We start from the raw sequence: 13,670 nt of genomic DNA, 5'->3' as shown, positions 1-13,670 counted from the left end.
CTTCTGAGCCTCAAATGGCACTCATTTTTTAAAGGGCAAACTCCTGCAAACCTCACTTATGAGCATTTTTTTCCTCCCAACTGTTTTCTCTAGGAATCCCCGTCACAGAACAAAGCCTTGTTGTGCATACAAAAGATACATCCATTCCTGCCAAAAGCCTTCCTTACATAAGCAGAATTCACTGAAAGCCTCCTGACTTCCAGCTCAGCTCCAGTCTCCCAGGAGTGCAAACCAGGGCTTCCAGCTACCAACCAAACACCATTCTACTGTGATTTCCTGAAGACTGGATCAGAGCAGTTACCCTGCTCATGGTAGGTGTGGCAGTAGTTTTCATCTAACATCTCCTTCAGAGCAGATACAAAGGAAGGGAATGGCTGAGGTTAACCAAAGCAATACTGACTACAGCATTAGAACAGCTGAGTATAAAGGATCATAACCTGTACAGAGGTCAGGGAGTCAAGAGCAGTTCATTCATTTCTACCACAACCATCCTCCATGACCCTGAGGAAATCACATGGCTTTCTGGAGTTTCATTTGCCTATTCAGCCTCACACAAATCACAGCTCATGTTGGGGTGACTGGAGGAAAGCACTCAGACAGCAGACTTGCCCTCCACGTGCACTTCTGTGATACACCACCTTTTTTGTCAGAGGCCTTTTTATTCTTCATTAATTTCCTCAATAACTACAGCTTTCAGAATATGTTTTAAGACAAAGACATGCTTGAATATTAATATTATCAAAAATAGTGGGAGCTGAAAGTATGTCCTTGATCACGCCTAGACAGAACCAGATATAGTGGATTTCTAGTATCTAGGTAGTAGATACAAATAGATTGATATTACTTAAACTTGGAACATGGCTATGCAGTATCCAGAGGAGTGATCCAATAGCAAAAGGCCTTACCAAGTATCTGTTGTCTACTGACCAGTGCATCATTCAGCTCCTGAATTGTTACCTGCAAAGCACTTGGAGGAAAATGGTCCAGGGGTGCTGGGGAGCTGCTCAGAGCCCACCTGCCAACCTCTTCTCTTTTGGTAGAGGGAGTGACAAACACCACCAGAACCAACCACAAAACTGAAGCTCAGGAAACTTTAAAGATCAGGAAGCTGTATCTGAAGACTGCAGGCGAAGGGGCCTACCAACCTCAGGGTTCAGAACATCAGTGTTCAAGTCAAACAACTGGCCAAGGAACATGTGATGTCAAACCTGGGTCTGAACTCCATCACTATGCTTCACAGCCCTCAAAGGGAGCAGATCAATTCCCAGTTCTAAGCTCCTAATAAACTCCTGCTCCCACCCTGTTACAGCCAGCAGCCCAGAAAGGCATGAATGGAATTCATCCAGCACCTTACAGAGCTCCCCACCAAGGCCTGAGTCTTGATACGGTGGAGTACCCCAGATGTTAACGTCTGCAAACAGACCTAGCTGTTGAAAAGAAACAGCATACAGGATCCCAGAAGCCCTATTCCCATTGCTTATGCCCGCAGATTTGTTTCCCCAAGGGTAGCACAGAAATGTTCATTTGGCCCCAGAGCTGGTTTGGTAAAAGCAGCAGTGTTGGCATGAGAAGCATTCACACCAACCAGGCACTCAGCAGCAAGGGGACCTTTGTCATGATGGGGAAAATGAGGAAGAAAGGAAAAACACAGCGAGCAGGAGTGGGTTCATCTCTGAGTTAAGGCTGTTTTAGGTGTAAGCCTGGGGGAATTCACTTTAACACTCCATTTCAGCTTCTTTTTTCCCTTTCTCTTTCACACAAACTTGCATCTCTCTCCTGTCAGACTTTGATGGCTTTATGTAACTGTTTAAAAATTGAACAAGCTTCTTAACTTAGGTTTAGCAGAACACACTTCTTTTGCCTCTCGGTCTCGAATGCACATTAAGAATAAAGATTTCCGGAGAAAACAAGACCTTTTCCATCCTCTGACATCAGCCACTGGAGTACACAAAGCCACGGCCTTGAGGACTGGAGATTTTTGTACATTCTGTTCCAGAACAAGCCCTGGCATCCGCAGCCCCAGTGGGCTTTACAACTGGGAGCTGGGAAGAAAGCCTCATCCCAAAGAAAACACAGGTTCACCACCACAGCAGCACACACAGCGCTCCAATGGGGGGGAATCCTGGAAAGTGGTACTGAGGGAAGAAACCCAACCCCCTTGGCAGGAAGGTATGGCAGCAAGAGCCCTGGGGGGGCAGGCAGGGGTCTGCCCCACATTATGGCCTGAGAAATACTCCGTGACCTCCTGCCATCATGAGAATCACTTCTCTGTCTTTCCGCAGAAGTCTCTGCTCTGTGTGACTAAGATGAAAAAGCTTGAGAAGAGATTTCCTCAAGGCTCAGAAAAGAGAGGCAACTAACCCCCCAACATTTTCTGTGTTTGGATTCCCTAAATACATCAGTTTCTAAGCTGGAACCGTGTTCGTTGATGCTCAAGGTTGGCAATGGTGGTGGAAGAGGCTTTGGGGAAACCTAGTAAAAACATTTAACAACAGGATTTGTAATTAAAGTCCCTCTCTTCTTTTGCTTTGTCTATTAGAAAGTGTCTGTCTCTGTTTGCATTGTGGGCTCTTTAGGGCAAACACTGCTTCTTGCTGTTTGCACAAGCTCAGAAAAACAGACTTGGTCCCATCCATGGCCAGGAGCTATATTCAACAACATGCAGCACAAGCATCTCTCACACAAGCCGGTTTGTTCCTAACTTGGAGCTAAACCACAGGGCTTGCAGCACAGGGGGAGGACTGCAAAAGTCACCAGCCACAGGCTCTGCTCCGCTCCAGCTTTGGGAAACAGTAAGCAAAGAGCACCCAGTTCTGGGTGACAACCCTGAGCATCCCTGGACATGGGGATCCCAGACAGCAAATCCAGTGTTCATGCTGCACACCAATACTACTGGCCTTCCTCAACACAATGGTGATGTGCTTCCCCCAAATCCAAAGGGACACAACTGCAGGGAGCACTGCAATCCCAGGAGCATAAACCCAAACTGAACATTTCGATACTCAACATCTCTGGCGTTCAAACAACCGGGACATGATGTTTTACAACACTGCTGCACGGAGACCAGCATTGCCCCTGCTAAGGATGGGAATCATGGAATTAATCCCAGACTGGTTTAGGTCGGAAGGCACCTTAAAGCTCATCTAGTTCCACCCCCCTGCCACAGACAGGGACACCTTCCACTAGAGCAGGTTGCTCCAAGCCCCATCCAGTGTGGCCTAAATGCCCAAGCACAGCAACACCTGAGTTTTCCAGTATCACACAGTGAGTCATAAAGATGACATTCAAAACTATGACAATTCACCATGATTATCTGCTGTTTGTCTCTAAACAAATTCCAGCCCACAGCCCAGCCATAAATGATCTCCTAAAACAACTGCCAAGTCATGAGCACTGTGGTTTTTTCCCTTTGTTGCTTTTGCCTGCCACATTCTCATGCAAAATGTCCCATATCCCCAGTTCAGTGCTGTCCCTGGAGGAGGTACCCTTGACACCCACCTAACCCCATGGTGTCATATCTGTGCCTCCCAAGTCAGTTGCATGTGGACAGTCATGCTGCTGTATCAGCATCCTACAGTGAGCAGGATTCAGCTTTGAGGATGCAGCCCAGCCCATGGGCCATACATGGGACAGGTTTGCCTTAGGGACTCTCCAAGCACAGAACAGAAAGAAAATCTAAAGTGCAGAGCCAAAGTTTACACTGCAAATGGGACCTTAGAGTCTAAAGGCTGAATGGAGCAACAACTAGACCACAGGTGCGTAAAAAAGAGCAGTGTCTTGAGGAATATAAATGCATTTTTAGAGCCCTGACCAAAAGATTTTGGTTTCATGAGGTTTCTGAATGTGGCCTGCTTAGATATCTGCATCCAGAGGTTAGCATGTGGATCTAAGCAGACAGCAGAAGCATTATCAGCAAAAGGAATGCCTAATGCAGACTTGCAGAACAAAAAGCAACTAACAAAATAACAATGGGACGAAGGTCCTGGCCCTGCCTCAGAGGCTGCAGAGGTGCTGCTGCCAGCAAGAGCTGGGGCTCTACAGCAGCACTGGGGCTGACAGGGTGCAAAGGGAGAACATCAGGCTCATCCCCACAAGGACGCTGCTCTGCAGCACAACAGAGCACAACACCTGCCTTCATCACCAGAGAGCTTCCACCTGCACTAAACTGCCCCCAGACCAGGCTGACCTGCACGCAGCCACCCCTGTTTTCTTCCCTATTCCATACAAAGTCCCCAAGGGATCACCACCTGCCCTCGGGACTCCCACAGAGGCAGCTGCAGCATGGGACCAGACCTGTGCTGGCCTATATGCTGCACATTTATATAACCAGTATAGAGGCAAGTCCTTTCTCACCACCACCAGTTACCAGTTAACCCCCAAACCACAGCAGCACCACTCAGCTCAGCTCCTCTGTGTCTAGCAAGAGTTACCTACTGCCAAACTTCTGACCTACTTCTGCCTTGTGTTTCTCCCTCCCTACTCCTGCCCTCAGTCCCCAATTAAATCTGTGTGAGATTTCCTCAATTATCCTCTTCCTGCTAATAGATGTGGAAAGAGGATGCCATAACAATGTATTCCCCTGGCAATGGTTCAAAATAAATCTCAGAATTAATGTTGAAGAGTGCAGGATGTAGAAGTGTTTTAATTAAACAGAAATGTACAGGAATGAGCAGATACATTTAAGAAAGTTGATTTTTGGCTGGCACCAAAATACTCAACCTCTCAGCCATGCACAGAGAATCCCCGTGCTCTCTTTTGACAGGCCAATAAATCAGCACTAATCTCCCCTTTCTGTGTAGCTGTGCATGCTGAGGTTCAGCTGTTTCAGAACACAGCAATACTCAACTGGCACAATCTAAACAGCAACATGGATGGGGTTCCTGTTTGGGATACACTCGAGTTTGGAAGAGGCAAAGCATCCTAATACTTGAAACAGCCACATACCTATAGCAAAGCAATACCTAAAGCAAAACAATAGCAACCTCTGTTTGGAGATTGTTACAGGGTAATGTTTCTATATGGAAAGAGGAGGAACAGGGATGAAGAACTCCTGTTCAAAGACATAAAGTTAGATGTTCCAATACAGATATATTCTGTATGGATATAGGGATAATGTGAACACAATTCCTAATTAAGACAAAACACATCTGTGAGGAACAGGTAATGAACAGAACCTGGGAATCATTGTGCCCATTACAGAAGACATTAAGCCTTTGTTCAACTTCATAGGTCCCTTTTGACTCACCCCAGAGAGGTATTGTGAGATAAGAAATTGCAAGTCTTCATAAAAAGGAGGCTTTAATCCAATGGAAACCATACCTGCACACCTAAAAGCTGCATTTCCGTACCCAAGCTCCTACTTCATCTCCTCTAGAAACAGAGCCACAAACACTCTACACTCTCTTAACAGCTAAATAGGAAACTGCACTTAAACCCATCACTGCAAAGGGAGCACAGTGGAGCAATATTACAGATGGAAGAAGAAAGTTTATTTTAAGCCTGGTAGAGAGTAACACACAGCATGTTAAAGGGAGTCAGAGCACATCCCTGCTGCAAATACCCAGAAACTTAACAGGGAGCATGTGCACAAGTACACAGTAAATAGCTTGTAGGGTGAGCTCAAAATTATTTAGGACACTGCAGTGCTGGATGGGTTGAAATGAAAACATGAAGACTTAAGCCAAGATAGCAAAGGAAAGGCCTCTGTGATGAGATGTGAAACCACCTCCCTCAGCAAGGAACTGATGGGGTAAGAATGCAGGAGGCTGCACAATCAAGGAGGCTTTCGCTGTGCTAGAGATGGACTGAGAGAGAAAGGAAAGGAAAGGAAACATTTTTTAACTATTCTCCAGCATTTCCTCATGCTCTGGATGTTCTCACGTTTGTTCTCATGCAGGACCTGGATGTTAAATATTATTAACACCCCCGGTAACGTGCTGTCTCTCAAAACCATAGTCCCCTTTTGTCTAAGAAAGGCAGTAACTCCTGTCCCACTGACATTATAGGCAGCAATACCCTGGTTCTCTCTGGAAAACACACTTCAAATACCTCCCGTGAGGCTCTAAACACAAAGCTGCAGCTTCCCCTCCTGCCTTCCTCCCTCCCATTGCTGTTTGCTGTATGTACACCAAAGGCTTCGTTTTCCACCTTACTGCACATGCACTGAAGCTATTTTTGGCCAAGAGTGACGTGGCTTTGTTTGCATAACTGGGTTCCCACCTCATGATCTGCCGCTCTAATAGTCTGCAAAATAATAGCTGCAAAATGTCTGATTCCAAAGAAGTGCCTCTGAAGTTCCGTTTGCCTTGATCTTAAGACCAAAAAAGAGTAAAAAGGAGGAAAAAAGTCTTCCTGCAGCAGCACTTATAAAATGCTTCAGCACGATGTAACCCAAATTATTCAGCGAGGAGCAGCTGGGATATGGGGATTTGATTCTCCTCTGGGGTATCAAACCAGAAAAGCCAAATCAAAACTCACAGGGGAAGATAAGCATTTTACACAGTGGAACTGTAACCACTGCAGCCAGATCCACCACAGACCTGGTTTGTAACAACTCATGTCAACCCCAAATATCATCCATAGCTAATGCAAACTTATCAGGGCTGGCTAAAAACAAAAGTAGAGCTCAAAATAGCAGCATTTAAGATGAAGCAAATATGTTGGTTGGACTATTCTCAACTGTCAAAGCTGAGCTTTTGAGATCTCTCCTGAGGAGCATCTGATATTTGTCCAGTGTTAAAAGATGAAAGTGAGATATTGTAGAAGAGAGACAGCCCTAATGAAGACTGTAGGGAAATAAATCATGTACAAAAAGATCCTACCTTGGCTGGATGGTTCTTCTTGTCCAGTCCCCAACTACTGGCAAAAGACAGACAAAATCCACTGCCGTAACAGCTCTAGTACTGGAAAATGCTTTCCTAATCTGTGCAGGCAGAAGAACTGACCATTTCTGGTTTAGCACATCCTTGCTTTGAAAATTCCAGTGCTTCAGATTCTTACTTGACTCCCAAAGCAAGCTTTGCCTCCCACGACAGTGTTGCCTAACCAAGAACTTCACATTTGGGCAGGATTATAGTTCATTTAATACTTGAGACATCTCTCCCTTCACTGTCTTCCTCCCCCATCCATCACCCTTATTCCTGCCTGCACGCAATAGTAAAAGGACTTGAGGCATTTCACTTGCATCCTCATTGGCTTCAGTGAAGTCACACGATGAGTAGCACAAGAACCATGGGCAGCTCAGTCTCTTAAAAACCCTGGTCACAATGAAGAGATGGGACAGAGGCTGTGGTGGGGAACAGCTCTCCCTCCTCATCTCTAAGAAGGCATTTCCCACCTGCACAAACCACTGAGCTGCCAAAGACAAAGAAACATCTTTCTTACCCTGAACTGAAACAACACATCTTTGGAGCTTAGCTCACAATGTTGTGCTGTTGTATTTCAGCAGGCTTCAGCGTCACTGTTGTATGGAAGAATCCCATCTCAGAATCCCACCTCAGCAGCTACAGAAGAGATTTTGAACCTACAACCTGTGCTTTCATCTTTCCCTCCCAAATTTAGCTCCTGTTCAGCTAAACCCTGGTGACACTGCAGTGCCCCTGAACCACAAATGCAGCCAGAGCTTCGGAAGCTCTACAAAAGCATTTGTTCCAATATTTACTCAGAGATTGTTCATGCTACACCTACCACAGACTTTAGTTTATTGAGAACATAGTGCACTGGGCAAGGGCAAACCACACAGTATATACTGCTGCCAAGCAAAACGGCATTAAGGTTTTAGCAATGCAACACAAATTGAGTTTACACTAAAGCTTCTTTTGTATAAACCATATCCCAGACTGAAACACAGAGACAGAGCTGAGTAATGAGTTGAAGCAGAGCAATCAAGGTGGAACTAGTGAGCAGCAGGGAAAAGGATCTGTTCCAAGCTGATATTTAAGATGAGAATAGAGAGCTTAATTTGAACTATAAAGAGGTGATTACACACAGTCACCATTACACACACATTTAACACTACGTGGGATGCAGCAACCTGCAGTTGCACAGGAGACACCCCAAGGTCCAACTGCACTATAAAGACCATCACAAACTGGAAACCGAGATTCTTCTTCATTTACATTTATATGTAACCTCTAAACAGCTGAAAGCCTCTTCTAAGTCTGGAACTTCAAATCCCTCTCGTGCTACCCAGAACATAAACCCACCATGCAAAGTTCACCATTTCATCATTTCAAGCTTCTCCCTCCCGTAGGTGGAGTGACCATGCTATAAGCACTGCTTGTTCAAAGCTTCTGTCCCCTCACCACTACTCTGTGCAAAACCACGACAGTCAAACGTTATCTCTAAGAAAGACAAAATAAGCAGAGCATGGTAAGTGCCTAAGTACTGCTCACTTCTGGTACTAGCAATCCTAAAGTGTGTTTTGTACTAATATTCATCACAGTCACTGGAGAGGCAAGTTCAAAGCACAGTCCAGTCATGCAAAATGGATGCAAATGGATTTAGGAATGACCTAGAGTTCACTGGAGACTTAAACACATTCATTCAATGTTCTCTGTGCTCTGATCAGTTCATAAGTTAAATTGGATTAGACACATCAGACCTCAGGTGTCTGAAAGGCTGCCCACTGCTGCAAGCCCCAAGAACACAGAGGTCCTGCCTGAGCACTCTTCACACAGAGAGGTGGGACCATACAACAGCATCAGAGTTATGAGGCTTTGAGACAGGGGCATCAGGATCTTTCAGCCTGGCTGGATTGCTGTTTCCCCCTTGAATGAGTAAGCCAACCCTTAGATAGTTTTAACAATACTGCACAGACAGGGGTTTTAAGAACTTGGAACAAACATTTATAAACACCTCACCGTGGCTTCATGGAGGAAAGCAATATAAAAGCTACATAAAACTGTGCAGATCAGACACACTCTGCCAGAAAAAGTAGTGAATGTTTAAAACAAGGGAAGAGAGATTCCAAGGGGCTGCATTTCCCTGGCAGGCCTCCATATGTGCATATAGAGCTCTCGTAACCAGCACAGTGATATTTAACCTAATGAGCAGCAGGAAAGCCACGGGTGCTTTTCCATCAGCCTCTTCACATGGACGCAAGGACCGAAAGATGACTGCAATTACATACAGCTCACGTAGCAGAATGCAGCAGTCCACAGTGCCCACCACACCCCCTTCCTCCCCCAAGGAGCAAGGCAAGAGAAGCATCATGGTGCAGGACACATTTCAAACAGAGGGAAAAAAACATCCCCACTAAACAGAATGCTCACTCAGCATTATGCCACCAGATAAAAATAGAAAGCAGCAGAGCTGGTACTGAATAGTAAGTAGCATTCCCTATTCATTGCAGCACTGTGTGAGCAAGAGAGAACCCAAATCAACTTTCCCTTCACTCTGTTCTCTTGGAGGCCACATGTTGTTTGAATTTCCTATTCCTCCTAAACAGGGCAGTGGGGAATCAGCTTTGGGGAGCTGTGACTCGCACATCCTCCCTCTCTGCAATGGCAGCCCCCCACCAGCCTCTGGAAATAGCTGATGACTAGAGAGGACAGGCTGGGTTGGTGGTGTTTGGTGAATATTCAACACCTCTGCACAGCAGGCCTGCCTATTCTTAGCTGAGGGAATGTCAGAGAAGCTGGTTTACATGCAAAGCTTCCATTCTAACTAATTAGACAGTGGCTTCCTCCAGCATATAGATTTGGGCTTCAGTTCCTTGAACAAGAGCACAAAGGACAGGAAGGGGAGAAAGGAGCAGAAAACAGGCATGTATGCAGTCACCTTTGCTAAGTTAAAGGCTAAAAATCACATCTCTGGTCACAGGTAAGATAAAGAGGACTAACACACACGCCTCCACACATGGAGAGGATGGTGCGGATTTTAGGATGGGCTGAATGTCCTTCTGGAGTACAACCCCACAGCATTTGTCTATGGAAAGAGACAACTCAGACTGGACAGCTAACTGTAAAACAGGGTACTTCATTGCTCTAACTGGAAGCAACAAGACCCTTCATAAACAGCAGCAGAGGCCAGGGATTTGGGTGAGGATGAAGCCAGTCCAGGGTGGGATTGTCACCCTCTGCTTCTGCCACCCAGACCATAGAACATCCTAGAAGCTGCTCCTCAACAGCTCCACATTCTGTGTGACATGTAGTGACACCAGTACTCTTTTTGCACAACCACTCACATCTCTCCAAGGGCCATGATGGCACCAATGCTGCTAAGACAAGCCCCATGCTTTGTCAGTCTCCTCTTGCTCTCTCCACCTCTCTCATTTCAATTCAAGATGGGAATCAGGCACAGTTGCTGCAAAAGCCTGGAATTCTAAATCACTCCTCCCTGTGCCAGCTCTGCCACCTGAGCAGCCGTCAGCTGCCAATGGATGAACCCAACAAGAGGTACCCAAACCCACAAATCTTACCTCAAATGTATAAATCTTGCCAAAGAAGAAGTTTCTTTCTGGCAGAGGTGATTTACAGACCAGTAGATCTTCACTCAGATTGGGGCAGAGGCAACATGAATTTTCCAGCACTGCTATTGTAAGGCACATTTACACATACGACTATATATCCTAGGCTCCTTGCAGCACTTACCACAGCATCTCCGATTTATAAACCCCAGCACAGGTTTCACACCTGCCTGTTCACCATAACTCAGGCTGAGCAATTGGCAGCACTGAACAAGCCTCTGAAGGAACCTTCATTAGCACCAAACCTAACTCCCTGTGCTAGTGATGGGTCTTTCACATGCCCGTGTCAGAGCCGAATGCCGCACACAAGTGTCTGCACTCAGGAGAAGCTCATTTCCCTTTGCGTTTCCACATTCTTCCTATACATCACCACTCAAGAAGCAAAGTTCCTTCACTAACTCTTCCCAGACTTCAGCTATATTTTTGGTTTGCTGATGTTTCCATTTTCCGTGGCCTTTGTAAGGCTGCTTTAATGTCAGGCTGCATTTGCAGTCAGAAACAGGTCTGGTTTGACTGACACGACCAGGACACAGACCTTCTTGTTTCGCATGCATTCAGAAGCAATACTGTGTCAAAATAGAAGAGCACCTTGGTTTCCAAGCAGAATCTGAAGGACAGCTGAAGGCTGAAGAACATATGGCTCCTCTATAACCAGAACAGCCTTCCTGAGTAGAAACAGTTTATATCTGGAAAGCAAGATAGGACCTTGGAAAGGGAGAGAAAAGGAAAGGCTGAACTCCTTGTCTAGCTAACCTCTGGCTTGCATCTCAGCCCACAAAAGGTCAAGAAAGAAAACAGGAGTGATGCAAGATGACATTCCAGAGAGTCAAAAGCAATTGGAATAGCAGTGGTCCATCCCTGCATGTGTTCCCTGCAAGCCAACACTCGACACAAGCAGGCTGGAGAAGTCCGTCTCATTTACTGGCATCTTACTGCTCTATGATGGAAAGGCAGACACAGAGGACAGGTCCTCCCTGGAAATCACACTTAGGAAAGCAGCTCATCAGGTATCAGCAAAATGAATGCAATGCAGGATTGGTGAGGAAGGACAATAACCAGTAAGGAAGGGGTGGGAAAGAGCCACAGAGATGCAACTGCAGAAGGTCACTTCCCCCCTCTTGATTCCATGAGGGAAATTCCTGGCTCCCAGATCATCCTTTGTTTGCCTGCCCTGGAGGAACAACAAGGCCTAAAGCTCTTCTGCCCTATGCACTAGAAAACTCTCCCTGAGTCATGCTAGTTGCCAGCTCACAAATCCATGGATTTTGGACAACCCAGAGGCTTACTGTCGGGTACCAGTAAAACCAGATGATATGGTTTTGTATCTCAAATGATACAAATACAAAACAAGACCATGGAATAACCAAGGTCTCCAGCCCTCAAACACATGGCATAGCACAGATGGAAAGCAATTCCCACATCCAAGCATGGAAACCTATCAGACAAATGGTACCATTTTTGCCTTCTTTTCTGATTTTCCCCAGACAGACATGGGCATGCCCAGGCCCATAACAGCTTTTACTTCCCCTGCTAGAAGCATCATTCACAAAAAAAGAAGCACAGTAGATTGGGCCTACCTTTGCAAAACACTTCAGGAAAGAATCAGGGCCATGAATTTGGCACCAAATCCAAAGGACACGTGGTTAAAAAGGGAAAATCATCAAAACCACAAAGCAAATCTATAGGTGACCTGAAATGTCACAATTCTTTCCACCTGCAAGGAACGCTGAGATGAAGAAATGGGAGGCCCAATGCCTCTGTTAGACCATAGAACCTCCAATATACATTGAAAAGAAACTAATCCAACAGGAAAAGGGTAACACACCTCTTCCTGTATTGCTACAAAATAGCTCCAATAACAAAGAAATCCCTATCTGTGGCTGAAGGGACCACAGATCCAGGAAGCTGTTAGTAAAGCACACTGTTAGTTGCCAAGGCTAAACATGCAGCAGGTCAATGCTCCCCCCGAAGCAGGCAGAGGCATATGCCAACCACCACCTTACCCTACTGATCTCTAGCTTCTCAGCTCCAGGCCTGAAGAGGTTCCATCGACGGCCTCCGTTCCTGCAGTTCCCGCGCACCTTCAGGGTCTTGGAAGCCTGTTCGTTCTCAGCTGCCAGGATAAAATCCACAGGAAAGGGGGAAAAAAAGGGAATGACAAAAGAGAAATGCTGTGCTTCAGCTCAGGCTGGGGGCGGAGGCTGCTCTTTTCAATGAAAGAAACAAAATTGTTTGCAAGAGACTCATTCAACTTCTTCTTTAGAAAATGAGAGCAGGGAGTGTATTTAGGTGCTTTATTCAGTCCTCTTGGGATCCAAGAAGAAAAGTGCAGCTTGGATACTACAAAACCACAGCACAAACTGAGAGCCACGTTCAGAAGTGGTCACACGAGCTGGGTGGGAGGTCAGGGTGCCCTCCCATGAGCACCAGGCGGCACAAGAGCCTCTACATGCACCACTACTGAAAGCGCAATAGCTGCTTGGGACATGACTGTTCACAGCACTTCTGCAGTTTGGACCTGCAGAAACCCCAGCTCTACACTGTGTTCTATGTGATACAATGCCTTGAGAAAGACACAGCTCCTGGAATTTATGAAGGAAATAAAAATGGAAAAGTCCATAAGAGCTGTTTTTCAAAGAAACTGGGTTACTTCTCACCCCAGCATTTCAGGCCAGTCCCTCACAGATGCAAATCTGATCTAGCCTTAAGCAAGCTGTACCACTGACACCAAACCTCAGCCTGTCCTCACAGATGGAACATACCCAGGTACAAACCAGCTCGTGCAGGAGAGGCAAGTAGTGGAGAGGGGCTGGCAACTCACTTTTCAAAAATGAGTTCTACTTTTCTAACCAACCCAAATTTTCAGCACCACATTCTCTCCCTCCCTTTTGGGGTGAAGATGCCATTCTGTGAGAGACCAGGATTTTTCCCTACCACATTTGGCAAGGGTAGATTTTAATCCCTTCTCCATCAGACTCCTCATGTTCCCTAGCTTGGAATGACAGCCGCTGGGAGGAAGGAAACAGAGCTGAGCCCTCAGCAGGTAGCCGTGGTCCAGGCAGCACACTTAGATGTGCTTCTGTATGCACACACACACGGGTGTGCGGGTGTTCCCATCCCCTGGAAGCTTGTCAACCCCTTCATGGGGAAAGACATCTACAGAAAACAGCCAAATTCTAGAATTCTTCCCTGGAAGATGGAT

At 46.0% G+C, this 13,670-nt stretch overlaps 1 protein-coding gene across 4 annotated transcripts in view; it reads right to left on the bottom strand.

Annotated features, from left to right (window-relative positions):
• Window positions 1–13,670, bottom strand: part of ARHGEF9 (Cdc42 guanine nucleotide exchange factor 9) — a 163,700-nt gene that overhangs the window by 140,717 nt on the left and 9,313 nt on the right. For all 4 annotated transcript variants that reach the window (XM_061347747.1, XM_061347749.1, XM_061347748.1 and 1 more), the window contains exon 3: window positions 12,472–12,581. In XM_061347747.1, the coding sequence (XP_061203731.1) occupies window positions 12,472–12,581 (110 nt within the window). The remainder of the gene's footprint in view (window positions 1–12,471; window positions 12,582–13,670) is intronic.

The sequence above is a fragment of the Neopsephotus bourkii genome, unplaced genomic scaffold, assembly GCF_033783945.1.
Source record: "Neopsephotus bourkii isolate Nb327-2 ecotype Australia unplaced genomic scaffold, CSIRO-AGI_Nbou_v1 NB_324, whole genome shotgun sequence".
Taxonomy (NCBI): Eukaryota; Metazoa; Chordata; class Aves; order Psittaciformes; family Psittacidae; genus Neopsephotus; species Neopsephotus bourkii.
Note: the sequence above shows the minus strand (reverse complement) of the source record. Positions and strands in the feature narration are given on the sequence as shown.